Source organism: Onychomys torridus, chromosome 6 (genome assembly GCF_903995425.1).
Source record: "Onychomys torridus chromosome 6, mOncTor1.1, whole genome shotgun sequence".
Lineage (NCBI taxonomy): Eukaryota > Metazoa > Chordata > Mammalia > Rodentia > Cricetidae > Onychomys > Onychomys torridus.
In genome coordinates, this window is record NC_050448.1 from 9557375 (window position 1) to 9585000 (window position 27626).

Consider the following 27626-nt stretch of genomic DNA (forward strand, 5'->3'; position numbering starts at 1 on the left):
TACAAATGAGTTTTTTCATTATGCCTTCCCACCCCTGTACAAAAGATTTTACATATAAACAGGTTATATATTAAATGTTATAAAATTAGCTCAAGAAGCATAAAACATCCTTATCCTCAAAAACACAAGAAATTCAAGCGAAGAATATATTTCAAAAATATTAAAGCCCAAGCCAAACCTATGTTGTTGGTCAAATCTTTTCATGTTCAAAGTCTTGGTTGTGACTGGCAGGTAGTTAAGGGTCTCCTTGACAGCAGCAACAGGAGCTCCCAAACTTGGACCTCGGAGAGAAATGATCACCACCGCAGCAAGCATTACTCACCTCAGTATAAAAGCTAACATGGTCTTCCCTCCACTTTAGCCAACTCTACAGTCCACTCCTAAACACAGCTTTTCAAAGTAGATGGTCTCATTTTCTCCTAAACAGAATATGAAGTCTGAGGAAAATCTGCTTGCCTAGTGAACATGGCACAACACACAAGACCTAACACCAAAACAAACTTTAAGATAGCAACCAGCACACAAAATGAACATGCATAAAATAAGTTTCACATGGAAATTTAAGCAGCAGTCACTTTGGAAGTATTACAGAATTTCAATTTTGTTAAGCTATATGGTGCAATGTAACAAAGTTACTTTCAACAGTAGTAGGTATAATATTTACAGTTGATTAAAAATTATTTTTAAGGAAGTTCAGACAGAAAACTATGGCACATCCTTTCATCTTCTGAAAAGTAAAGACTATGCTATATAATGTCATGAGGCAAGTTTCACTGAAAGACTAGAAGAATTACATTTGCTATAGTAGCACATAAGAGGAACAGTCTTGAGTCAGAAAAATAAAGGTCTAAGTCTCCCTCCCACATAGCCAAGTTGCACTATAACTAACTGATAACTAAGCTAAAGCTATTTTACAAATGTCTGCTTTTTCTTTCTCCATATCTAAATAAAATGACATACACGGGCCCTGTGCAATTCAACATCTGCTTCTCCTCAAGAAAGTTTTACAAAGTCAACACATTAAATTAAAAAGCTCACATAATGGAGTGAATCCACATTTAGGTCACAATATGTTTAGAAAGCAAACTCCCTTTTACAAAGCAGAAAAGCTGCTTGTAGATGAATCATGAAACAAAACATGACCACAGGCAGGCACGTGCTAACTAGGGCTCTGGTGTCCCACACTAGAGCAGTGACAGCCTTAACTCCAAGTTACTCCTAAGCACAGACATCAAGTCACTTCACGCAGTGACAGGAGATAGCTTGGGAAACATGACACCGATGGTGCCATGCTGCCTTCAGGGGACTCCCTAAAAACCACGGCGGCAGCTGCAGGTGTGGAGGCCCACACCTGTGAACCCTACACTTGGGAGGCAGAGGCAGGAGGAGCCCTGCGATTTGGAGGGAAGCAAAAACAAAAAGAAAAAACACAATGCTCACTGAGAATTTTCTCTAGGAAATTTCAAGTCAAGCATCAACTAATGAGAAACATGCTGGTAAAAATGTCAAACTTTAATGTGCAAAAAGATAAAAACAAAGTGCAGGGGCTGCCCGTCCCCAAATCGTGGAATTCATTTGTCATCTGAGATGATCTAAACTCCTGCCAGTAAAGAGACTTCAACTGTGGATTGTTAACCTATCAGATACTATTAGCCGACTGTAAATTCCTGATTTCAAGATTAAAGAGTCCTAATGGTCCATTCGTGCAAGTTTTAACATTTAAACATACGAAAGTCCAAAATAAACTTCAAGATAGTTAATAGTTTATAATTTAAAAGAAAAATTCATTATATAAATCTCAGTAAGACCTTTATAAGACTACATATAAAAACTATACAAGAGGATTATGAATTACATAGGAACCAATGTATATCAGTGGAATCCATTTTCCTCATGAAGATGAGTATTTTCACACCACTATTAATAAAAGTTCAGAAATCATTTTCATTTCCTGAAGTCATCTAGACATACCCACTACAGCTGCTTGTGTGCGGCCCCGGGCACAGCAAAGCATGCCCTCACCAATGGATGTTAGGGGGTGGTACCCTCACTCCATCACTGAAACTCCTCTTAGGAGGAACCTCATTCCATAACCTGAACAAAATAAAAACAGACTTGGTATATAAAAACCTTTAGTCCCACCACTTGGGAGGCAGAGGCAGGTAGATCTCTGAGTTTGAAGGCAGCCTGGTCTACAGAGTGAGTTCCAGGACAGCCAGTACTACACAGAGAAACCTTGTCTTAAAAAACTAAAAAAAAAAAAAAAAAAGAAAGAAAGAAAGAAAGAAAGAAAGAGAGAGAGAGAGAGAGAGAGAGAGAGAGAGAAAGAAAGAAAGAAAGAAAGAAAGAAAGGAAGGAAGAAAGAAAGAAGGAAGGAAGGAAGGAAGGAAGGAAGGAAAGAAAGAAGATATTCTGTAATGAGAAGGAAGATACAGAGTTGAGTAGCTCTATATCATAAACATTACCACCGTATCTAAAAATCGAGCCTGAAATATGCATAACAAAATTGACACAGCTATTTTTCCACCACACAATGCAGCTTTGAAAAGTATGTAACTGTTAGGCTTGCCTTAGAAATATAGGCAGACCGTCTACAGCTGAAATTACATAGGCTATCATTACCAAGCTGACTGGAAAAAGAACAAAGAAGCATACATTTTCATTCATTCGGAAAACAGAAAAATTGTGTACTAATATAGAATCTCTTCACTTTGCTGCCCTACAAATAAAGAGTCTAGTTCTCTTCATGCAGATCAAGAAAGATGACAGGATTCAATGTCCAAAGCAAGCGACAGACACAAAGTCCTGTCACCAAAGGCAGCCACGTCTCTCTGGCTCCTACTCCTTGGTGGTCTTTGCCGACTTCACCACCTGTGCCTTCAACTCCTTTATCATCAGCTCTAACTTCTGCCTCGCCTCCCGCTCCTGCCTCAGTTCATCCTGGAGCTCTTGCCGGTCCGCTTCAGCATGGTCCAGTCTCTGCCTCAGTTCTGCCAACTGAGGATTTAAAGACTGTTAGTTTCCCATCACTCTGGTTTTCCCATTTCATCATCTTACCGTAGTTACAAAACAAACTGTCATTGGCTTTTTACAAACTGAACTGTTTTCATGCATATCTCAGGACACCTAGTACTTTCTGACATCTGACATGCTAGTGAACTGCAGGAACAGCAGTGTCAAGAGGGATGAATGTGCAGCATACTCTCTCACAAAGGCTTACAGAGTCACCCCGACCTCTCCACAGCTGCTACACCAATGTGCTCATCTTCATATCTGTGATCGTAGTAGCAGAGTTACTCATGCTTGTTTACTGGAATAAAAGCTCATCTTACCATGTCACAATAACAAAAAACTATATTCTATTTATTTGTTTATTCATTTATGTGGTGCTAGAGATTAAACCCAGGGTCCCATGCATGTTAAGCAGGTGTTTAATACTCATCTATATCCCTAGCCCAAAAAGATGCAAAACTTTATACAGATAGCACTGACATTAGTAACTGAAATAACCAAATTACAGACTCCCAATTAAAACTGAAAATAATAAAAGTTAAAAAATCTTATTGGAGGCAGGTGTGATGGTACACATCTTAAATCCCAGCATTTGGGAGGCAGGCAGATCTCTGTGAGTTAGAGCCAAGACTACAAATTGACACCCTCTCCCCACACCCCCACCAAAAAGGAGGGAGGGGAGAGAGGAAGAGAAGGAGGTAGGGAGAGAGAAACAGAACTATCTTAGTGGAGATATAAAGCTGCTTAAAAGTTTTCCCTTCTGAAGGCCAGCCTGGCTTGGCAAAGGAGTGCCTGGGCGGCAAGCATCCCCATGCTAACAGACTGGCCCGCCCACTCTCACCTGTGCCGCGTACTCGGCCTCTTTGTCGTTCTCTAAGTTTGAGTCACAGGTGCATTTCTGCTTCATCACCTGCTCCAGCTTCTTCTCTAAGTCTCTCTGTTCAGTGTAGAATGCCTCCATCCGCTGAGCATGCTCATTCTGCAGAGACTCGAGTTCTTTCTGTAGACTCTGCTGCTCTTCAGTGAGCTCCTTCATCGCCTTTGAGCTGCTCAGCATCTCTACTTCCTGTAACAGAGCCACGGTTCTTTATTTCCATCTCCTTAGGAAAAAGTAAGTCACGAGGTATCTATAGCTCAGCTATGGTAGCATGTGTATATATAAGTGACTGATGTCAAGAACTGCTTCTTACAAAACTAAACCACCCTGAGTCCACTGCAGGATCTCATTCTGACTTTCTTATCATGAAAACCTATTGTAACAATGACTATTTCTTAAGGCAACTTACCATCTGAAGCTGTTGCTTCTTCTGCAGAATTGAATTCAGCTTCTCCTGCTGTGTTACATAGGTCCTCATCACTTCTTCCATGATCTTCCCCTTGTCATCCTCACAAGTACCATCTCTGACCAGAAATGGAGAGACAGCTTCAGCAGCACGCTTGCTGATGTCTCTCACTAAGCTGCAAACAGGAGACTCAGATTTCTTTTTACTCATAGAGCTATTTGAGATCAATGGATCTTTGGAAAGAAATAGAAGAAGAAAAAAGTATAAATACCAACAGTAAAAAGTCACTGGAACAATCCATAAGTGATTCATTTATAAATCAATTAAAAAGCAATACAATACCTAGGGAAGAAATTAACAAAGGTAGTGTCAATGAATGCAGTGACAATTATAAAAGAAGCTAAAACACGAAGACAAAGTCCATGCTCATGAACTACAGACTTAACCTACTCAGTGTAATCCACATCAAAACCCCAGCTCCTATTTCTGCAGAAACCAACTAGCTCATTCTAAGATTCACACTGAAATGTGAGAAATTCAAAGTTTGCTCAAACAATCTAGAAAAACAATAATAACCTTGGAGGGCTCATGAGCCCCAACTTCAACTCTTCCTACAAGCTGCAGAGATCACAATGTGTGGCTGGCACAGTGCTTGCCACCTAAGTATGAACACCTGAGTTTGAGGCCCCAGAATCCATGTAAAGCTATGTGCAGGGGCACCCATTTGTAACCCCAGCCTTCCTAAGGCAAAAAGGCAGACGCAGAGGAATCCCAGAAGCTCAAGAGACAAACCTCAAGAGTATCTCAAAGTGGGAGGTGAAGAGCAACTCATAAAGTAGTCCTCTAACCTCCACATGCCCTCACACACAAATGTATACATGTACACAACCACACACTGTACATACATACACAAAACTGTGGTGCTGACATAAGACTAGACACTTAAATCAGCAAACAAGAATTCAGAGTATAAGTGCTCACTTCTAGCATACATGCTGAAAGTAGAAGGATTTGGAATTAGACATGGCCTCTGAGCAGGGATGACATGCAAACTTGTGAAGCATTCCCTATTTTTAGTGCAGAGTATAGTGACATGTATCTATGACAATATAATGGAGCCTAGAATTCTGCATGGTAACTTAAAAAGCTAATGAAAAAATTCAGAATCCAAGCCAGGAATTAGGTAAGTGACACACACCTATGATCCAAACACACAGGAGGTTGATGTTGGTCACAAGCTCAAGACCAGCCTGGGCTACCAGTGAGGATCTTGCTTCAAAAACTCAATTCTCCAGAACTCAAGAGTACAGAAATAAACCCGTACTTTTAACAACTGCCATTACTATTGTCCCAAGACAATTCAATCAGGAAAGAACAATCTTTTCGGCAAATAAGCAGCAATATTGACATGTAAAGAAACAGACAAAAAAAGAAACGGGACTCCCCGCAGTATATAAATATTAATTCAAGGTCAGGCAGTGGTGCCACACGCCTTTAATCCCAGCACTCGGGAGGCAGAGGCAGGCGGATCTCTGTGAGTTCAAAGCCAGCCTGGTCTACAGAGGGAGTTCCAGGACAGCCAACGCTACAGAGAAACGCTGTCTTGAACCTCCCCCGTCCCCGCCAAAATGGTATAGCTATTAATTCAAAATGACCTAAATATTAGATCAAGGAATTAATTGTAAGAGCTGAAACTATTAAGTATAAATCTTCCTGGCCTTGGACTAGACAATGCTTTCTTAGGAATGACACCTGAGGTAAGAAGGCAAATTAAACAAATTGAACTGTGTAAAACTGCAGCCAGCCTCTTTTGATCTAGAATGTCCAGGATAAGCACACACACTAGACCACACAAGGAGCCAAAGGGAAGGAACAATGGGTGACTGGCAGAGGGTGCCAGGGGCTCAGGTGGGGGCTATGAAAATGCTCTGGGACCAAACACTGTGACGCTCTCCACATTATTCCACTTAAGACAGGTGAGTCACACACTGTTAAGTTCTATGGTATGTCCAAGGTCCTCACGGTTTTTCAGATTTAGTTTTTATATGCACGTGTGTTTTGCCTGCACGAATGTCTGTATATCATGTGTTGTATGGTTCCTGTAGCAGAGATTAAACCCCCTGGAACTAGAGTTACAGGTAAGTTGTGAGCCACCATGTTGGTGCTGAGAATCAAACCCAGGTCCTCACTTAGAGCAACAAGTGCTCTTAAATTGCTGAGCCATCTAATTAATGGGAAACCAAACAATGCAAATGCAATGATACATGAATTATTACCACCAGTTCAATTCAGAGGAAACTGAATCACAGAATAAACAGCTCAAATACAGGAAGTTGTCAAAACTTTAGGAAGGTAGGAGCCTAACAGCAAGACTGCCTGACAGTCCAAGGGGGCTGATGACTTCACCTGCAAGGCCCTGAGCAAAGCTGCAGTGTTCAGTGGGTCCGGGCAGCAGCCCCGTGCACACCTCTCCACATGCACAGCTCTCTGGTGGTCCCGGCATTTTTAAAGGCACAGGAAACACACAGGTTTTCTTTGCAATACCAGCCAGCACCTGCACCACTGCCGTCTGTCTGTCTGTCCCAGCCTGCTCTGCTGTGTCAGCAGCCCCAGTTCTGTACCTCTTGAACCACGGGTTCAGAGATAAATACTTAACATCATCAGGTAAACAGCTTCTCAGTTCACAGAAAGTCGGAAAACAAGACAAGGAACTGCTGAAGAATTCTACCAACAAGAGCGTGGAGCGAGTGACAGTCATCTGCACTGAAGCCACGCACTTCTCTCTGCTCAGCCTCCACAGGCTGCCGCCACTCTAGAAAGCTCACCACTGAGGTGTAAAGAAATCACCCTGAGTTTTCCAAGTTCGAACTGTTTTAAAGTAAAAGCTGTGATTATATGGGGAGGGAGGGAAATTACCTTAAATAGAAAAGGCTTTTAAAATACTGATTAAGTGTGCCTTTTAACTGCTGACTTAAAGGTATAACTTCTAAATACTTACCTAAACGAGTGTATAATTCTCTACTTGTTTTCAAATCCATTTTCTCCTGTTCCTCAAGTGAGACGTCTGGGTAAGACACTGGTTTTTGACGTTTACTGCTGCCGTGAGGCTTTTCTGGCTGTTTGGAGATGAACTCACTTGACTCTGTCTTGGGGCCCTCTTTACACCGGGATACAGCAGATGTGAGCGAGACGTTCGGTGCGACCACTTTGTCACACATGTACAGGCAGTAGCTGAGAACAGAGAGGCAGAGCAGAACACATAGTACACAGCGTGCTCAAGCGTAAATTAAGATGTGGCGTCTTTCTATAAACCCGATTCTATGCTACTAAAACAAGCAATGTAAAAATACAAAGAATGGAGGTCACAGAAAGGATTTCTCAGAAAAAAGTCAGCACTTATATTAAGGACAGCAAAATTCTGAGGGATTTTTGTTATTTTGAGAGTAATTTCAAAACACTAAAAAGATACTGAAGAAAAAAAAGTGAGTCTCTTCCTCTTCCCTCAAAAGCACCTCAGAACTGGAACCATGAAACACCAGCTACGGTCCCTCACATTTATAATCCCAAGACCTAGGAGCTGAAACAGGAGGGTTGCCACGAGTTAAAGTTAGCCTGGGCAACACAGTGATTCCCAGGCACGCTTCCCCAGGCTGACAGTGAGATCCTGTCTCAAGACACATGAAGTTCTTCATGGAGCGTCTCAACAGCTCCACTTCAGTGAGGCTTGCTTGCTGCTGGGAGTGAAGAGGATGAAGGCTACTCTGGGCACCTATTTTCCTACCCAACGGGTAAGCAGTGTGACAGTGAGGCTGAATCAATGAGGTAATCCCAGGGCCCTTCTTATACGCCTCAGAGAGAGAACACACTCTTGAACTCTCGCCCAGCTACCAGGCAATGCTTCCATCAAAACCTATCTTAGTTAGGGTTCTATCACTGCAGACACATCACAATCAAAGCAGGCTGGGGAGGAAAGGGTCTAATTGGCTAAAGGAAGTCAGGGCAGGAACCTGGAGGCAGCAGCTGATGCAGAGGCCACAGAGAGGTGCTGCTAACCGGCTTGCTCCTCACAGTTTGCTCAGCCTGCCTTCTTATAGATCCCAGGACCACCAGCCCAGGGATGGCACCACCCACCATGGGCTGGGCCCTCCCCTATAAATCAGGAATTAAGAAAATGCCTTACAGCTGAATCTCATGGAGACATTTCCTCAACTGAGGCTTCTTCCTCTCTGATGACTCTAGCTTATAGCAAGTTGACACAAAACCAGCCAGTATAAAACCCATAGTGCAATCTCTTAAAATTCTTAATAAAATAGCAATGTTAAACTATTAAGCAAAATTAAAACTGAAAGTACTGACTTTTCTCAAAGTTGACATAAAATTACTCTAAAGTAGGTTATCTGTAAGCCTTACATAATAAATTTGAGATATTTACATAGTTTAATCTATAATCTAAGTAACCTTCCATGAAAAGATATGGCCATTTAACTAACCCTGGCCTACACTTCAATCTCCGTTGACATCTCCCTTTCTTTGTGCAGGATACCTATGTCACCACTCTTTACCTCTACTTCTGAGTACTCGGTATTCTGCTTTCCATTAAACACACAGAACCTCCCAAGGGTTTTACAGTACCCTGAAGACTGTATGGAAACTGTATGATGGTAATTGTGTGCATGTGTGAATTATAAAACTAAGACTGACAGCTGGAATACACTCTTATTAAAATATAAACACTGAATAGTTAAGGATGTGGTTATTATAAAGTCTCCCAAGTTTCAAAACCATTTGTTTTTAAAATTATCAAAGTATGGCCAGGTGCAGGGGTGAACACCCCTAATCTCAACACTCAGGAGGCAGAGGCAGGTAGACTTCCGTGAGTTCAAGGCCAGCCTGGACTGCCTAAGGAGGCCAGCCAGGGCTATCTAATGAGAACCTGTTCCAAACAAAAAACAAAAAAACAAAGTAACACACTCTTAAAGAGTCAGTTTACTTCTTAAAGGTAAAAAGAAATTGATTCAAAGTAGAAACTTTATATTTTAGAAAAACAAACACTTAATAAAGATAACTGCAAATATTCAGTATAATTTACAGTTCATTTCACTTTAGACTCTTTGATTTTTTTCCTAATAAAATAGCTAAACAAGTTCCCTATGATGAAAAACAAGCAAAAAGTGTATGCAATCCTAATGTACTTGTCTAAAGCAGTTCTGAATCTTCAAAGGTAATTAATTAATAAGGAAACCTAAAGGTAAGTGATTTAAGTTTTAATCCCCAGAATTGTACCTAACAGACAGCTGTTAATAAATGAATCTCAAACAAGCAAATGAACAAAAAAAAAAAAAACCTCACTTACCTGGGGTGTAAAAACGAATGTGTCTGAGATACATGGTCACCTTCCTGTTTTATAACAGGGTACCAGGACGGCAGTTCCATTCCTGATGGTGTATCTGTCTGTAGGAGTATGTGGAAAGGAAAGTTACTGAGGGGAAAGATGATTTCTCTTTGTCTAGTGTGGCCCTGGCCACGACAGAAAAGCATGCTGACCACTGGGCTTCACAGCCATCCCCTGAAGCTAATCTTATGCCCACTTGCCAGGGCCATAGAACAAGTGTCATACTTTTAAGACTTAACTCTACTGAGTGCTCTACCACAGGGCCATGTCTCATTCCTTGAAGCTCAGTGACTGCTACTACCTGGTCCCAAGTTTTAATATGCACATTCAAATGACATGGCTGAACAGAAACACTTTCATACTTGAGGAATCAATTCCAGATCATATAACAGGACCCTGAAAACACATAGCATTGAGAACCAATGACTCTCACTCTTGCACAGCACTTTCCAGAATTTTAACCAGACACTATTCTACAGCAGTTAAGTACTCTGGCCAATTCAATCTAAAACTACTGTGCTTGCTAATAAGATCAGTAAACCATACTCCTCATGTTAAAAGCTTTTTAAAAGCACTATAAATAAAGGAATAGGGGGATGATAACCGGTGATTTCATAAATATTACTGGCTGAAAATGTTACACACTGCTTAATTCTAATAAATGTCCCCCTCCATAAAGAGTGGTCATTATCCCCACTCACACTTTCGAAAACTTTAAAAGAATGAATTATCTATGGTTCTAGCATCTTCCTTATTTTGGCTTGCTTTCTATTTTTACCCTCCTCACCTATTACAGTCATTTACCCTGCTCTTGTGGGGAAGCAGAAAGCAAGGGTCCCTGACAGTGAAAGAGGAGCTGAAAGGTACCGGACTGAGGCCAATGCCAGACAGGACATTGACAGATCCAAGAAAGTGAGGTACAGGAAGTCTAGCCTAATAGGACGGCTGGAGACTTTCCTGAACTCTTGCCTGAGAGGCTCCGACCCCATCTGCAATTCAGAAGTACATGGAGAACCTCACAGTGAAAACACAGGACCGTGGCTGTAGCTCAGTGGAGAGGACTTGCCTGACATACGCAAGACTCTTGAGTTCAATTTCCAGTACCACACATAAAAAAGTCCCTCACCCAAGGGATGGTCGCCAACACTAAGAACTGGGGAAGCTGGTTTACGTGTCCCAGTATTTTAGGTTAGGAAAGAACACAAAGGAAAGACATGCAGTTCTTATTAAAAGTCAAATCAACTCGGAATGGTCCGGGGGCTGGAGTGGGAGACATCTTGCTAATGGAGAAAAACCAATGTAAATGAAGAAACTCTGGATAAACCAGACAAGCAGCCCAGTGACCGAAACAAAAAAGCCAAAAACAGAAGGACTAATTCCTAGAATAAACATTCATTACACAACTTCACAATAAGAAATGACTTTAATGCCAATAAAAAGGTTTTTGAAAAAGAAAAACAAAAAGCAAGGCTGGGTGAGACAGATCAGTGTGTTAAAAGACACCTGGCACTAAGCCTGAGATCCTGAGTTCAACCTCTGGAACCCACGCAGTGGGAGAAGAGAACTGACTCCTGTAAGTTGTCCTCTGACCCCCACACACATATGACATGGTGCATGATCTCCCCCAAATAAATAAATACTATTTTTAAAATTCGGGAAAGTAAAAAATGAAAACATGGTCATTTGTATTGCTGGGAGATCTGTATGTTTTCTAACAATTATTGGATGAGGAATTTGACATACAAATAAGTACAAAATTATAGGGGAAAGAATATTTATAAATTAATCTTTTTTTTTACACGTGTATAAATATTTTTGCTTGCATGTATGTCTGTGGATCGTGTGAATGCATTATCTGTGGGAGCTAGAAAAGGGCTTGAGATGCCCTGGAACTAGAGTTACAGGTGGCTGTAAGCCACCTACGGGTGGTGGGAATCAAACCCAGATCCTCTAGAAGAGCAACCAATTAACTGTTGAGCCATCACAAGAAAAGAATATTTTAAAGGGGTTTAAGAGTTGGTTATCCATTGAAGACTTCTATGTGAAGACTTTTTTTTTTCCTGAAAACTTTACAAAGCTGGTAAAATGGTCCTAAGATTCAAATAAACATCACAATTCTGATGTATTATTCAGAATCTGGGCAGACTCAACCACTTATTTACAAAGTAAACCAATCAATTGTTTGCAGTTTCTCAGCCTACAGCAGATTAGGAGAACTGACTTCTGGCAACAAATACTAAATGAGAAATGTCCACAGACAGCTGACAACCTGACAGAAAAGAGAATTACAAAATATAAACATGAAAGTTGCTATAGAGCAAGACATCTGAGGATGTCAGCATAGGTCAGGGCAAAGCATTCACTACAGTTCACACAGTACTTTAAGTTACTATGGTTAACTGGTACTTAAGTCTTGAATCCAGATGACATCATCAAATTATATTCTGTATACTACTTAGATCTAAACTTTTTGAAACACTTCCATTCATCTTAAATGTTTACATTTTAGGGATTGGAAGCGTGGCTCAGCTGTTAGAGCCCTGGATGCTCTTACAGACAACCTAGGTTCATCCCAACACCCAGAGGCTCACAACCATCTGTGACTCCAGTTCTAGGGGACCCAGCACCCTCTTCTGATCTCCAAGGGTTCCAAGCACATATGTAGTGCACTTACATCTATACATGAAAACAAAATATTCATTTGCAGAAAAAAATAAACCTTAAAAGTTAAGAAGAAACAAATGGCACATTTATTTCCAAAACTTTTACATTTTTTTAAAATTGTGATTCTTAAAAGAGCAGCCTAACAGACAAAACCCTTGGCATTCCAGCTCCATTTGGTAAGAGGTGTTGATGAGCATCAGTAAATTAACAAACCACGGGAATCCAAGACAGCGTGAATTAAATTAAATGTTTTGGTTAAACTCACTTTAAAAATCTCTTTAATTGGTCTGATATATTAAACAATTCTAGATATGATGCCCACTAAATCATTTTCAGACTTACTTTTAAAAGTTAAAATCACTCAAGTGAACCACATATTAAAAAGGTTTTCCTAGTAGATACTGGAATCTGAAATCTTCAGAACAGCTTGCAAAAGTTTTTCAAAAACTCTGACTTGGAATCTGACAACTTTAAGTATTAAGTTCTTTTCAAAACTCTACTGTGACCTGTGTGATGAGTTTATTCAACTTTACTTTTGAGACAGTGTCTCATGTAGACTAGGCTGGCCTTGAACTCTGAGATCTAAGTGCCTTTGCTTCCCAAGTACTAGGATTAAAGGCTTGAGCCACTGTGCCTGGTGATGCCTTTATTTCAGCAGTTTCTCTAATTCTGAAATATCACCTTAAGTAGCTGCATTTGTTTATTTATAAACATTCATTCTCAATTTCTATTCTTTATTTCCTATTCTCACATCAATCAACCAACAGTCACAGACCCCAGGTTCTGAGCAAATCCCACGTCCTAGACTGCTTTCTGGGGCTGTGCTAACTACTGTGACTAAAAGAAGTTTGGGGAAAGGACTTATCTGGCTCACACTTCCAGTTAGTAGTCCATCACTATGGGAAGTCAGGACAAGAACTGAAGCAGACACCCACAGGAGGCCGTTTCCTGTCTTGCTCCCGGACCTCTGCTCAGCTAGCTTTCTTATACAGCACAAGATCTCCTGCCTATGGCTGACACTGCCCACAGTGGGGTGAGCCGCTTTACATCAATTAGCCATCAAGGAAACGCCCCACAGGTAAGTCACACACAAGCCAATCTGATCTGGACAATGCCCTAAGTGAGGTTCCCTCAGATGACTTAAACTACATCAAGCAGACAACTGAAGCTAACTAGAATACTCCCTGTAATGATGATCTCGTACTGTCTCTAGCCAATGTCCAAATTCCCAGTTTCACCCTAGTAAGTGGCTATCCAGATTCTGAACAGTAACTTCAGGTCAAGGACATTTTTGCTTTTGTATTTCAATGTCTAACGCCACGCCTACCATGCAGTGTTTGTTGAGTGACTGCGGATGACGGCGTAGCTCAGTAACTCAGGACAGCACTGTACAGTTATTGTGACAAAGAGCTGTCGTGGTTCCATGGCAGAGTATCTGCCTAGCATCTGTGAGGCTATGGGTTCAATCTCCAGCAACAACAAAGAGGAGAGGAGGCCAGGACAAAGGAGGGAGTGGTACAAGGTTACTGACCACCAATTCAAAAGACAGCCACACCTGGGGCTGGCACCTTCCCCTGCATGAAGCCCAGGGGAGCCGGACATGTTTGGTTGCACCTTCTCAGATATGCAAATGAAATAATACAAATCCTAAGAAAATGCACAATGCCAACAGTGATAAAGTACTGCAAGTTAATTTTACCTAAAATGCTGTGGTAAGCCATAACCACATCTAACAAATTATCCTAACTACATGTTAAAGACAATTAAATTAAGCACACATTACAAAATGAAACATTCACAGACACGCCAGATTTTCTCTCCTAAGCCTACATTTGTGTCAACATACAAATTAGGTTTTCAGAAAAAAGAATATAATTAAATGGAAAAGCAGTAATGCTCCTGATCAGGAATACAAATTAGATATCAAAATGGGAGCCTTTTATCTTCCCACTCAATGTGGGACAATTGACTCCTTTCTGTACTTAAACATTAAAACAATGTGCATTCTATCAGTTGGCAGACAGAGAAGGACATCATTTAGTAGTTTAAGGCAATCTTTCTATTTTAAAATGCTTCTACTGCTGAACTGCCCCACCATTGTCTACCTCAAAATGAACAGATGGCACCCTTTCACACACAAGCAAAGTTTCAGATACATTATTTCAATCCAAAGGTTTTTCTTCTACTAGACACCAAAATAACACCTATGAAAGCAAAATGTAAAGGATTCCAAAATTTTCAGTAATTTCATTTTTAATAAATAAAACTTGGGGAAAAATTTCAAACTTTCCCTAACCTGCATCTTAACTCTGATACTTTATACACACAGTCCTTGCATAATTAGATAGCCTAACAAAGGATGCATACTTATAGTTTCACAATGACACAATTTAGGAAAACTGACTTTATTTCTTAAAAAGAATTTTTGGTACCACTTTAAATTCAAAAGCACATCCACCTGCTCAAAGCTATTTGTATTCAAATTGCACTGAAATCTTTATGAATATTAGACTTACATTCAAGAATAAACTTGGCTTTTAAGTGGTATGCTCAGTTTTAATTATAACATCAGATTAATATCATACTCTTTAATTTGTAGTGACAAACACTGATTATCTTTTAAGAAAATGGGACAATGCTTTAAAATGTTCATGGGACTTCCAAAACCACAATAAAAAAAATCAAAAGTAAGACATTTCTAAAGTTTTTAATGTGAAACTATGTGTTAGCATTCAGACCCACCCCTTGGGGACCTGGCCAATAAGCAGGCGATTCCTTACCTTGGCCCACCCAGCGTCCTGACATCATCTTATGTAAAGTCCCCTTTAAGAAAAGCCCCTTCCCCTTCTCTCCCTCCCTCCCTCCCCTTCTCTCTCTCCACGAGATGGTGTGTACCTCCTCTTCCTTTCTACCCCTTCTTTCTCTTCTTTCCTCAGCCCCCGCCTGTTTTCTTGTTCTTCTCCCTTCCTTCTCCCCTTCATAAAACTTCACTTTGAATACCATCTGCATGGTGAGTGACTTCCCGCCATGCCCCTTGGCTCCACCCACCAAGGGGCTGCCATGCCATATTTAAAATACAACAATGTGTTTGTGTGAGTTGAATGTGAGAGTGTGTGTGTGTGTGTGTGTGTGTGTGTGTGTGTGTGTACACGTTTTCAAAAGCCAATTTTAATGAAACAGTTCTCTCCTACAATGTGTAACCTGGGGACTGAACTCAGGTCATCAGGTTTGATGGCCAATGCCCTTACGCACTGTCATCTTGTTGGCCCCCAAAAAAAATCTTTTAAAAGCAGATTTTTTTTTTTTAATGCTATAGATATGCCAGGCTGGTGCATACTTTTAATCGAAGCACTCCAGAGGCAGAGGCAGGCGGATCTCTCTGAGTTCGAGGTCAGCTTGGTCTACAGAGCTACTTCCAGGACAGCCAAGGCTGTTACAGTGAAACCCTGACTGGAGGCGGGAGTGGGGAAGGCTACAAATGGGGGTGTAAAGATGGCTTTAGTAGGCCGGGCAGTGGTGGCGCACTTTAATCCCAGCACTCCAGAGGCAGAGGCAGGCGGATCTCTGGAGTTCGAGGCCAGCCTGGGCTACCAAGTGAGTTCCAGGAAAGGCGTAAAGCTACACAGAGAAACCCTGTCTCAGGAAAAAGAAAAGAAAAGAAAAAGATGGCTTAGTAGTTAAGAGAACTGGCTTCTCTTGCAGAACCCGCACGGTAACCCACAAGTATGTATAACTGCAGTCTCAGTAAGTCTGACACCCTCTGCTGGTTTCTGCAGGCACATGCATGCAAGTGATGTACAGACACACATTCAGACAAAACACCCCCACACATAAAGTTAAAAAGTGCTATAAATAATAATCATTTTTAAATTCTTGTGTTCAAAGACAGTACGCCAGCTGGTAATTTAACAGTCTTAATGGAATGCTTATATAAAAAATAAAATACAGTGCACATTAAATGCACATCATTATGTAATACATTCAACATAAATAGTCAGCAACCTTACCAAAGACACTACTAGATAACCTAGGCACTACTGCTTAAGAAATACCTCCTTGGTAAGAAGCGATGGCACTGGGTCTTTATACTATATATAACAAAGTCATTCACATAGTCAATAAATGATTTCAGAAGTATACAAAGCACCTCCTGCCCAAGAGCTGCCAACAACTTTTACTAAGAGAAACCCAATCCCTCAGACGGTATCCAATTCCCTCAGGGTGGCCAGCACGCAGTGAATGAGCCTGTCAACAACAGGAATAAAACTGTGTTACGAGGTAGCAAATAGCTACTTAGGAGCTTTCCGGCTTAGGTTTCTGCCTCCCTTGTTTGAGAATGAACCTGATGCAAAATTGAAGCTCCACAAGCTAAGCACCTGTATTAACTTATCCAGAGCTGATCCCACGGATCCAGGAGTCACATTAGTGCCTGCTGCTCACACTGGAAGATCAAACTCCCGACACAGCTGACAAAGCCCAGCTGGAAAGCAAAGGTTACTACTATAATAAATATGGAGTCATTATCTAAAAGTTCATGTGGTTGGTTAGTAACCCAGCTCTGCTTTGCAACTTGAACTGATAAAACTCTTGTCAAGGAATTAACAAAGAAATTAAGAAAATAAAATTGTATGCTGTAATTATTGCTATAAACTTTACACAGGAAACTACAAACATCAATGTGCTGCCCCTCCCCCAAGTGCTTGGGATCAAAGCCCAGAGCCTTGTACACACCAGTCAAGCATCCAGAATTGAGCCACATCCTCAGACAGTTACGCCGAGTTGTCGTTTGTTTTCTGTCACTGTGACGAAACACTGACCAAGAGCAACTTGGGGGTGAAAGAAAGAGTTTCTGTAACTTTCCAAGTCACGTCCATCACTAGGACACTCAGGACAGCAACTCAGGCAGGAATCATAGCAGAAACAATTGAAGCAGGGAAGCTGGCTGGCTGAGCTTCCTTGCTTCTACAAGCCAGGAGCATCTGCCCAGGGGGTGGCCCTCCCACATCAATTAGCAATAAAGAAAATGCCCCAAAGACAAGCCACAGGCCAATCTGACTGAGGTAATCCCCCAATTCAGACTCCTTCAGATAACCCTGGCAGCTGAAGCCAAGTAGGAAAAGCAGCAATCTCAATGCCAAAACCATGTTTTTACTGAAATATCTGTCAAAATGTTTAACATGTATAAATCTAAGGCTTTCTGCATGTATGGATGGGTACCAGAAGGGCAATAGGGTAATGGAGCCTCTGGAACTGGCTGTAAATCACCATCTGTGGGAAACCAAACCTAGGTCCCCTGCGAAGGCAGTAAAGGTTCAACCACTGAGCCAGCTCTCCAAACCCAAAATAATTCTTTGTAAGATTTCAGAGGTGCCATCTTTTTCCATGCTTCAACTTTTAACTTCACTGACTCTATATCTGAAATACTTTTCTTTTGAGGGTGTCTTGCCTGCATGTATGTCTATGTGAGAGTGTCAGATAGTGGAGTTACAGACAGTTGTGAGCAACCATGTGAGTGCTGGGAATTGAACCTGGGTCCTCTGAAAGAGCAGCCAATGATCTCTCCAGCCCCTGAAATGGTTTTCTTTTCGGCAGTACTTAATTGTGGTACTTTTAGCCAATCTGGTAAATCTGGCCATTAACTGGAGTGTTTAGATCATTTACATTTGCTGTTATTAATACCACTGCATTCCATCTACCTTCTTATTATCAGTACTCCATTTGTCCCCCACCCCCGTTCTTTTAAAATTAAAAATTAATGTAAAGCTTCATTTTTCTTAGTTGAACACACATGCATTTTAAAAATATGGTCTCATTTGGGCCTTCATTATCAATACAAAAAGACAATTGGCCTTACTATGTATAATATCCCAAATTTTCTATTTTTTTCTACTCTGTGTTGGCTTTTTAAACGCTCATGACCTACTAAAATGGTTTCATGCTCCTACCCTCTGTCTTTCTCCACTCACTGTATCAGGTGAACTAACGTGAACTATAACCCTTTTCCACACATTGGGATGGCACGTTCTTCCCTCTTCTCAGGAGACCTGACAAAGCCAGCTCCCTGGGCAATCTCTGCAGGGCTTACTGTTCTTATGGAGCCCCACATGAGAAAAGTACACAGATGCAAAGTTGTAGTGAAAAGGAACTCAAAATAAAAAGAATCAATATCCAACTTTTTTTTTTAGCATGTCCTTTTTAAAAAACACTAACAATTCCATTTTAGGTTAAAAATTAATACATTCTATTTTTATTAAAACCATGGGAGTACTATTCCCAAAGCATACTAAAACTTTACAATAAAATCAGGGAACTCCTACTATTAAAATAAACTCTGAAAACCCATCACTATAAACTCCCTATCAAGACTCACCGTCAAAGAAAACGGTGTACCAAACAAACTCTGACCAATCCCAACACCTCTGTGCTGGGCTCCACTATCCAAAACCTCAAGGTGATCTCAACCAGACTGGAAATGGGCCCCATCTCCAAGGAACCAATCCACGTATCGGCTTGGGTTACAGTCTATCAGTCTATATAATTTTTAAATCTTTCTGTTTCTTATGACAGACCTGTTTCACATGTTTGGTAAGTAAAGATGTTTGGGAGGAATTCCCATGTACATATTAATATTTCAGTAATCATTCAATACTATCTGATATTTTTATACAAAAGGGCTTTCAACTTCCAAAATGCCTTCACATCTCTTATTTGATGAGTTATACTAAGTTGTATATATAAACTATAGACATTTTCAAAGGTTAAGCCATTATTTAAAAAAAAGAAAAATCTGCTGGGTGGTGGTGGCACATGCCTTTAATCCCAGCATTCAGGTGGCAGAGGCAGGCCGATCTGAGTTCGATGCCAGCCTGGTCTACAGAGCAAACTTGTGAACAGCCAGGGCTATACAGAAAAACCCCATCTTGGGGAAGAAAATCCTTGGGCTAGGAAGGTTTCCTACCTCAGTGATAGAACACATGCCTAACAAAGGCAAAGCCTTGGGTTTGACCAAAAAAAATTTTTTTAAATTGCTTACATCTTTAGGGTTATAACAAGAAACGTGTTTCCTAGACATCCAGCACCCTGCAAAAGAGAAATATGTTCCAGTGATCACTGAAGAAACAAAAGTGCAAAACTAAAGAAAGGAGTGAAGTGGTTAATGTTGTTTTCGGGAGGGGTGAACTGTAGCTCAACCCAGGGCTAACACAAGCTAAGCACTTTCTTTACCAAGGAGGAGAAAAGACTTTCAAGTTGTTTACCCTTAGAACATCTGTCTGTATCATGGATAACCTAAACAACAACATTCCCTTAGTTGCATAAAGTAAAACTATACTATTGTGCCAAGAGTAGATGAGTCTGACTTAGAAATTTTTATTTTAATACACTTCAAGGGCATATACCACCCCTTAAAAAATTTTATGTGTTATGTGTAGGAGTGTTTGTTTGAATATATTTATGTGTCTGATGCCTTCAAAGGCCAGAAAAGGGCTTTAGATCCCCTGGGACTGGAGTTACATATGGTTGTGAGCTGCCATGTGGGTGCTGAGAAACAAAGCTGTGTCTTCCATAAGTGCTCTTCTCTCTCCAGCCTGGCATACACCATTCTTAACCAGTGAATTAGAGATGGTCAGCCAGTGTCACAATGAAGAGTCACCCACAATTTTGTTATCAGCTAACTAAAAATGACCTCTTCTTACCTGCTTGAAAATAGTGTTAAGCATCACCCTTCAGGCTTATCTGCCAATGGAAATACCTATTCTACAGTTCAACCAAGCATATCAGAATTATATGGCCTTTTTTTTCTTTTGAGACAAGGTCTCACATGCCCTCAATCTCTCTCTAGCCAAGGATGACCCTTCTACTCCCACCTCCCAAATACAGGAACTCGGGTGCCATCACCACCCCTGGCTTATGCAGTGCTGGGGATCAAACCCAGGGCTTTGTGCAGGTTAGGCAAACTCTCTACCCACTGAACTATGTGCCCAGACCTATCACGCATATTTCTGATAACCTTAGAAAGGGTCCAAAATATTATAGTTTCTACAAAGAATAAACTCAAGTTCTCTAAGAACACTTAACCTTATCCCACTTAATCTCAGAACCTAAATATAGTTTACTATGCAAATTAAACAGTTATGCAAATAAGTTGCTTGTTGATCATTACTAATATATTTCTGGCCTTTAAAATAAGTTGCTAGATTTCCAACAAGTGCCTACTTTTGGGTTTCTTTCTATTTTAATGCCATACCAGTATTTTGACCATATAAACCATATCAAATTACACTAGTCACACTAAATATAATTTCCTTCATATAGAAGGTTAAAATATTCAGCACAGTCTTTGTGTTAAACAAAAGACTTGATTTTTTAAAATGAGCTTTCCTCATCAATGTGGTTTGTCTGACAACCACCAACTAAATTCCCTGACTCTCAGAATGCCGCCAACACAGGCTCTCCAACTGTACTCCTTTCCCATGTGAATACTTCAGTTTCAGGGAGTCCAGACAGGATTTAAGAGGAATGTGTGTGCTAAGCTAAGCTCTAGTACTCTTCCTCAAATGCAGCTTCTGCTGCTCCAGGGAACTGTCTAGCCTGGAAGTCAGAACTCCCTTCTGCCAGTTACACACCAGCCACATCTGACAGGAAGAGTCCAAGTCACTTCCCTCACAGATCCTTCAAAACTACCTCTCCATATCTAGAGGAGAGTTTCAAATGTTCAGTAACACCATTTTAAAACTGCTTAATCAGGTGTTAAATACAAACCTCAATTTTTTTTCTAAAAGGTTTGATGAATTTTCTTAAATTCCCCTAACTTCCATCAATTCACATAAAAGTGGAAACAACATGGTACAAAACCTCCAGCAAACGCTGAGAAAAACAAAACAAAGTAACTAAAAGGAGGGGGCTCTCATACCTTCCCAAATCAAACAGATATGTATCTGTGTTACTGTATCCCAAGGAAAGGACAGTTTCAAAGCTTTTCGGTAAATTTATCTTTTCAAAACAAACGCAGCTGTATTTCTCAGATGGTTTCCCCAAGCACAGAACAGGTACTTCTAAGAACTCTTGTCAAGAGTAGGGAAGACCAGAGCAGGAGTCCCTGGCAAACACTACGGCCACCATATCAGACATGGTAAGGGTAGTGGCCTAATTAGCTGGGGTGAGACAGAAGTACCAAACCAATACACATCTGAGCAGGAACTCCAGCCCTGCACAAACAGAGCTATAGGCAAGTTTCACACTCTGAAGTAATGGCATCAAGTCAATCCTGCCTTAAAAGCAGTTAACACTGCATCAGAAGAATAGAACTTAGCTAGTGCCCACCAGCAAGGAATTTCAGTGGTAACTTTTGGGAAAGCAGCAAGTAACCCTAAGGAAAAGTCTAAATTTAATTCTCTCCATGTTGAGCAAACCACTGCCTTAGAAGACACTGAAGGCCCCTCAAAAGCACAAGCACAGAACACCCAATATTAAATTACAATTTAAGCCTACCCAGTTCTGCTGTGAACAACCTTGAGTTAGTTAATAAACTTTCTCCTGTAAACAGAAAGTGGTATTCAAAAGGGGAAAAAACCTAAATAGTGGAAAACTTTAAAGTTCTTAAAAAGTGGCCAATCTTCTCTCATAAGAATTCAATAAAATTATACATAAAAAATGGCTCCAAAGTAATGCTCAATACATTTTAAAGAGTACTAGGTATATTACATACTAATTTTAAACCAAGCAGAAAAAGATGTAGTCACATCAAAGCTTACCACTCCAAACCTTGTCTTTCACCCAGGCATTCAAATCTTACGTTATCTTAGCCTACCAGGCAATGCTGTGGAAGGAGTAATGCATAAGATCTCTTTGCCGATAGCTTGTTATAGTAATATTTCGTTAATCTGAAATAACCTTTATTCTGCTTCTGTGTCATAGTTTTTCTAAAGCATTCCTTTCTTTTGTATTAAAAACAAAATCCTAAATCAGGCAGTGGTGGCACACACCTTTAATCCCAGCACTCAGGAGGCAAGGCAGAGGCAGGAAAATCTCTGTGCGTTCTAGGCCAGCCTGGTCTCCAGAGAGTTCCAGGACAGCCAGGGATACACAGAGAAATTTTGTAGAGATCAGCCAAAGAAGCCACAGTGCCTCCCAGTTTAGAAAGTCATTTGAGACTCACTCTCTTGCCTGTAAAATGGGAATGGTTCTAGCTCTCTCAGCTGAGAAAGTATACAGAAAAAGACATTATGGCTGAAGCTTTGCAAGCATGCCGCTCACGAGCTTCTGTTGTTACATGATTTAGCTGGAGCATTACCTTCATAATACCAAGCAACAGACACAAAACTAAGAAACCATTACCACTATTCAAAACCACTACCTAAAAAACGGAACTTGCCTTTGACTGGGTTCTCTTCCCATTTCTCATGCTAAACTTCTCCTTCATTTCTTCTAAAATGATCTTCAGTTTCTTTTCTTCGGGTGTCCCTAGGTATTTCTGGTTCACATGAAGGTAACAATGCCACTTGGCCGACTCGAAGCCCCAGTGGCAAGTTCTCTTGTCGGGGGATCTGTGAGAATGCATGACGAACGTCTGGGGTGCAAACATCCCACAGCACTCCAGACACTGGATACAGGGAGCATCAGGCTGAACGTAAAACTGAGGTGCAAAGAGACCCTGACATTTGCCTAAGCATTCATGTTCTACTTCAAAGGCACTGCCAGTTTCCTTTAACTGAGCCAAAGAGTTTTTAGCAGGAAGTATGCTACCATTTTGAGGAAAAGTTCGTGGCCGCAGTAAAGCGTTACAGAGTCTTTGGGCATCAGTCAATGTGATCAGCCCACAGGATGGGGCATTGAATGGAAGTATTCCTAGGACCTTTAAGATATGAAGCTGGTCTGAAGTACACCTTGAACAATATATGTATAGCTCATCACACACTGTGTTTATTTGCTGGAGTGAAAATTCTCGGAGGACAGAATTTAAGACTTGGGGCAAGCAGAGTCTCTTTTCTCCTCCAACTTGAAAACAAGAAATAGACTCCCCTTCCAAAACAGTCTGGGTGAGCTCTGTGGAGCTATCAGAAGGAATGAGAAGAGGGCCGGGAAGAACCTGAGGAGTCGGGAGAGGCAGGAATACAGTCGGCGACATGCTTTCTTGGGAATAGCGAGCGGAAAACGCTGCTGGTCCACCTAAAGAGCTCTGACTACTTAGATGGAACTGTGCCAGCGTGTGTTTCAGACTGGGGTTTAAATGTAAAGTCTCAGGTATGGAAGCACAGTCTCGCTTAGCATGCTCTCCATGGGTCTCCACAGCTCCGTCTCCATAGTCGTCCAAATGCTCCTTCTTCACCTTGGTCAGGGCTTTCCCACTGGCATGAATATCTGTCATCCTTTTTTTCACAGGAGGGCTGCCATCATCCTCCATTCCCTTCAGTTTTGTACTAGAACCCTGAACTAAGGAGAAACTGGACTGTAGGTTTTCCATGGCTACACTGGTGTTTTAAATAATTAAGTCCACAATTGGCATGTTGCACTCAGTTGCTAATTTGAAGAGAAAGGGGCAATGTATACAAATACTTATGACTCCCTTTAAAAAATGTTTACTTTCCAAAGATGTATTTTCTTGCTCAACAGATTTGTGCAAGTTGGTTTTAGTTTAGTTATACCTTAGATATAACTGAAAATACTACAAAATTTCTCATTTTGCTTCTAATAATAAAGAATATTAATCATAAGCTAACTTCTGAGGGAAATCTTGTTTTCTTGGGTTCTTCAGATATTTGTATTAAAATAAGGCTAATTTCTCAATTCAAGATGCCCAAGGTTCGGTGTAATGGTTGAGTTTGGTGGTTTTGTCTTTTAAGCAGAGCATGTGAAAGTTTATGCCATTACTGTATCCTAAAACCACACCGAATATGAGTTACAATGATGTAACAGATTTAATTTTTGCCAAGGACACCAAAAAAGAAGGGGTAGCTTCACTGAAAATGGCGGTCTGCTCTGTGTCAACACACTGAAGACTTGTCTAACCCTCCACGTCACCTCAACTTCTATAATCTAAAACAATGCCCAGTTATCTTCAGGAATTACAGCTCTTCTTTTAATTGACCTGGAAGAAGAGAAAGGGGGGGGGGGGGGGAGTTACAACTGAATTTGCTCCAGAGGCCAAAGGGTCAATTTAAAACCAGTTCTTAATCTTAAACTCAGTTCACTTTACCAACGGTAACACTTGAGTGACCTTTCAATCTAACACCACTTATCTCGAAGAAGCTTCATTTAAATAGGAAGCAACCCAGAAAATGGATAACAGGAGCATTAAATAATATCCCTCCAAATGAGCAAGAGTACAACACAAATAAACAAAACTCAGTACCAGAGGCTTTCTCAACTATGCCATTTTAATTAAAAAATATTTTATCTCACTAAAGAAAAAAAAAAAACCTGTAGTTTCAGCTCCAAAGGAACCAGCTACATGTTAATATACCTACCATATGTAACTAAGTTAGTCTCAAGTGGATTAATTCATCTAGTCAATATAAACTATCTTTCTGAAACGAAGAGAAAAATTAAACTTTCCCTTTAAAAGGTTAGCGAATTTGCTTAATGGAAACCAAAAGCTGTTAAGACTCCATGCCTGGAAATCTCCATCCTTGAGCAAGACTAATCCGGGACAAAAAAGCACAAGGCAGACAGACCTCACAAAGAATGCAAATGGAGTAGAGTCGGGAAAAGAGTCTTCTCCCACTTCCCTCCGGGGAGAAAAACCCAGTAAAAGCCGATAAATAAATTAGAAAAAAAAAAAAACCTTTGCTTTCTAAACTCCCAGCAATTTACGTTAACACAAACCCACAGGATTACCGCCGAAAGCCATCCAGCCGCCCTACGGTGACTTTCGCCACTACAGGGACACCTCAGCCAAGGCGAGGCAAGGGAAAGGGCAGGAGGCATGACCTAGACCGGGGCGCCCCCGAGCCCTGCGCCCACGCAGACACCCACCCATGCTCACCCGCCGGAGGGGGACGGGAAAGCAGGGGACTCCGGACGTCGGCTGAGGTGCCCGGGGCAGAGGGAGGCAGAGGGAGGAGCCCTCCCAGCCCCCACCCGAGCCCGGGATCACCCCGAGTGCGCTCCCCGCAACGCCCCACTGCGGGGGCCGCCGACGGAAATCCCCACGCAGCCGGCCCGCGGAAGTTCTCCGGGGTTACCTCGGCGCCCCAGGGCCGCGCCACCCGCCCTCACCTACCCCGAGCCGAGGCAGCCCGAGGGGCGCGGGCAGGTCGGGCGCCAAGCCCGGAAGCCCGCGAGCCGCGTCGCCGGCCGCTCGGAGCTGGGGCCAGCCCGGGGCATCCCCGCCGAGCGCAGACGGCCGGGGGATGGCGACGGTGACGGGCGTCCAGGTCGCTCGGGTCCCGGCCGCGCGGGTCGGGTGCGGCGCTGTCCCCGGCCCGTCCCGGGACCCGCGAGGCCTGGACCCCCGGGGGACCCCCGCGCCCGCGCCCCGCGCCCGCGCCCCCGCCCGCGCCCCGGGCAGCCCGGACGCCCCACTCCGGCCCTCCGCGCCCCGGGAGGCTCCACGGGGTCCGTGGCCTCCCCATCACCCGCGCCGCCGCCTCGGCGTCCCCTCGCGGCCCGCGGCCGCACCTGTGCCCGCCGCCGTCGCCGCCGCTCGCCCGCCGCCTTCGCTGTGCCGGCGCCGCTCCGAACCCCACACACATCGCTACACACAGCCTCTGACGTCACCCGGCCCTCGGCCCGCCCACGTCACTGCGGAGACACGGCTTCCCGCAGACGCCGCCGCCGTCTCCGGCCGCCCGGGGGACAGCGAGGGCGGCGGGCGGGGGAGGGGAGGGGAGGGAACGGAGCCAGCGGCGCCGCGCGGCCCCGCGCCAGCCAGCCCCTCGGGCGCGCGCGCCGTCTGGCCTATTGTGGCTCCCCGCGGGCCGCGCGCTCCCGCCCCTCCGGCCCCACCGGGGGCGCGCGCCCCCGCCGCGCACGCGCGTGCGCCCGTCTCCCTGCGCCCGCGCCCCCGCCCCCACCCCGCGCGCGCGCCCCGCGCGGCTGGCCCGGCGCGCCGTCTGGGCGGCTGGCGCACGGCGCTGTCTGCGGTGCCCGGCGCAGACAGGATGTTCCCTCGGCCCCACCCCCGCCGCCCTCCTTCCTTCCCCGAGTCGCCCAGCCGGCTGTCTGGGGCCGCCCCCGCCACGCCCGCCGCCGCGTGGAGACGGGCCAGACCCGGGGGCGCCCTGGCCGCTGGGGCCGCCGCGCGGCCGGGGGGGGCGGGGCGCGGCGGGCTGCACTGTGCGCGACCCCGGCAGCTGGCCGCGCCCGAGGTCAGCCCCGGCCGCCACCCCCAGCCCACCCCCGCCGCCGCAGCTGGCCGCCCGGCCCCGCCCCGGAGGTGGCCGCGGGCTGCTCCCCGCCGCGCCCCCCGGGGTGAGCCCGCCGCGCAGACGCCCCCGCCCGGAGGCGGCGACCCCGCGCCGCCCCTCCTCCCCCGCCGGCGGCCGGCTGGCGCGCAGACGTCGCGGGGCCCCTGGCCCCCGCGGGGCCTCCCGCCGCGGCCGCCCTGCCAGCTGCCGGCGCTGAGCCCCGCCTGGCGGCGCTGGGGTGGCCTCAGCCGGCCGCCATCGTCGGGGAGCGGCCCCCCTGCCCGCGCCCTCCTAAGTGACCCGTCCTAATTCCCGAGCGCTGGGGTTGGGGACTTGAGGGTTTTCCCTCCAGAGACGGTAGGAGGTGGAGAAAGATAACCACTGTAGAGCTTTGGGCTGCCACCCCGGCGGGCGGCAGGGGCGGGTGGGGGACTTCCTAGCCGCCGTCCCCAGGAGAGTCCGTTCGAATATTCAGCTCCGTGGAGCTGGTCCGTCACATTTCGAAACGCCAAGAAATCCCCTTTTCTCCACCCCACCGCAGGATCAGGAACTGAAATAGCGCCGTGAGTAGCACCGCGCAGACTTGGCGAACTCAAGCTTCGGCCGCGCTCGCCCCCTCCCCCCACCTTTTTTTTTTTCTTCCTTTTCCGCCCAGTTTCTATTTTACCGCTTCGGGCTTACTCATGTTTGGGTCCACATTTGCAGCTGTCCAATTGGGAGTACTTTAGTGCTCGAAGCTTTTTCTCCCATCTTTCCCCCACAATAAATAGGTCTAACAACTGTTCACCTCTCCTCGCCGCCCCCGCCCCAGCTCCTGTCGGCCCCCTTCTCCGTGCTCCCAGGTCATGCCCCTCTCCCACCTCCTACCCTCCGCTCCCTGACTGCTTGCCTGTGTGAACATGAATAATTCCACAGCACTTCCCATCTGTT

The 27626-nt window shown here is 43.8% G+C and overlaps 2 protein-coding genes across 2 annotated transcripts; one reads left to right on the top strand and one right to left on the bottom strand.

The window, feature by feature from the left end:
• Positions 1 to 2361: 2361 nt before the first annotated feature.
• Skil (SKI like proto-oncogene) lies at positions 2362 to 26288 on the bottom strand. The gene is made up of 7 exons (XM_036191234.1): positions 25969 to 26288; positions 22724 to 24436; positions 9649 to 9746; positions 7294 to 7526; positions 4299 to 4528; positions 3854 to 4078; positions 2362 to 2997 (listed from the first exon to the last, which is right to left on the bottom strand). The coding sequence occupies exons 2-7, from the start codon at positions 23810 to 23812 to the stop codon at positions 2839 to 2841; spliced, it is 2034 nt and encodes a 677-aa protein (XP_036047127.1). The 5' UTR covers positions 23813 to 24436; positions 25969 to 26288; the 3' UTR covers positions 2362 to 2838.
• On the top strand, positions 24315 to 27005 carry LOC118585540 (basic proline-rich protein-like). The gene is made up of 3 exons (XM_036190217.1): positions 24315 to 24320; positions 25316 to 26657; positions 26701 to 27005. The coding sequence occupies exons 1-3, from the start codon at positions 24315 to 24317 to the stop codon at positions 27003 to 27005; spliced, it is 1653 nt and encodes a 550-aa protein (XP_036046110.1).
• Positions 27006 to 27626: the final 621 nt, after the last annotated feature.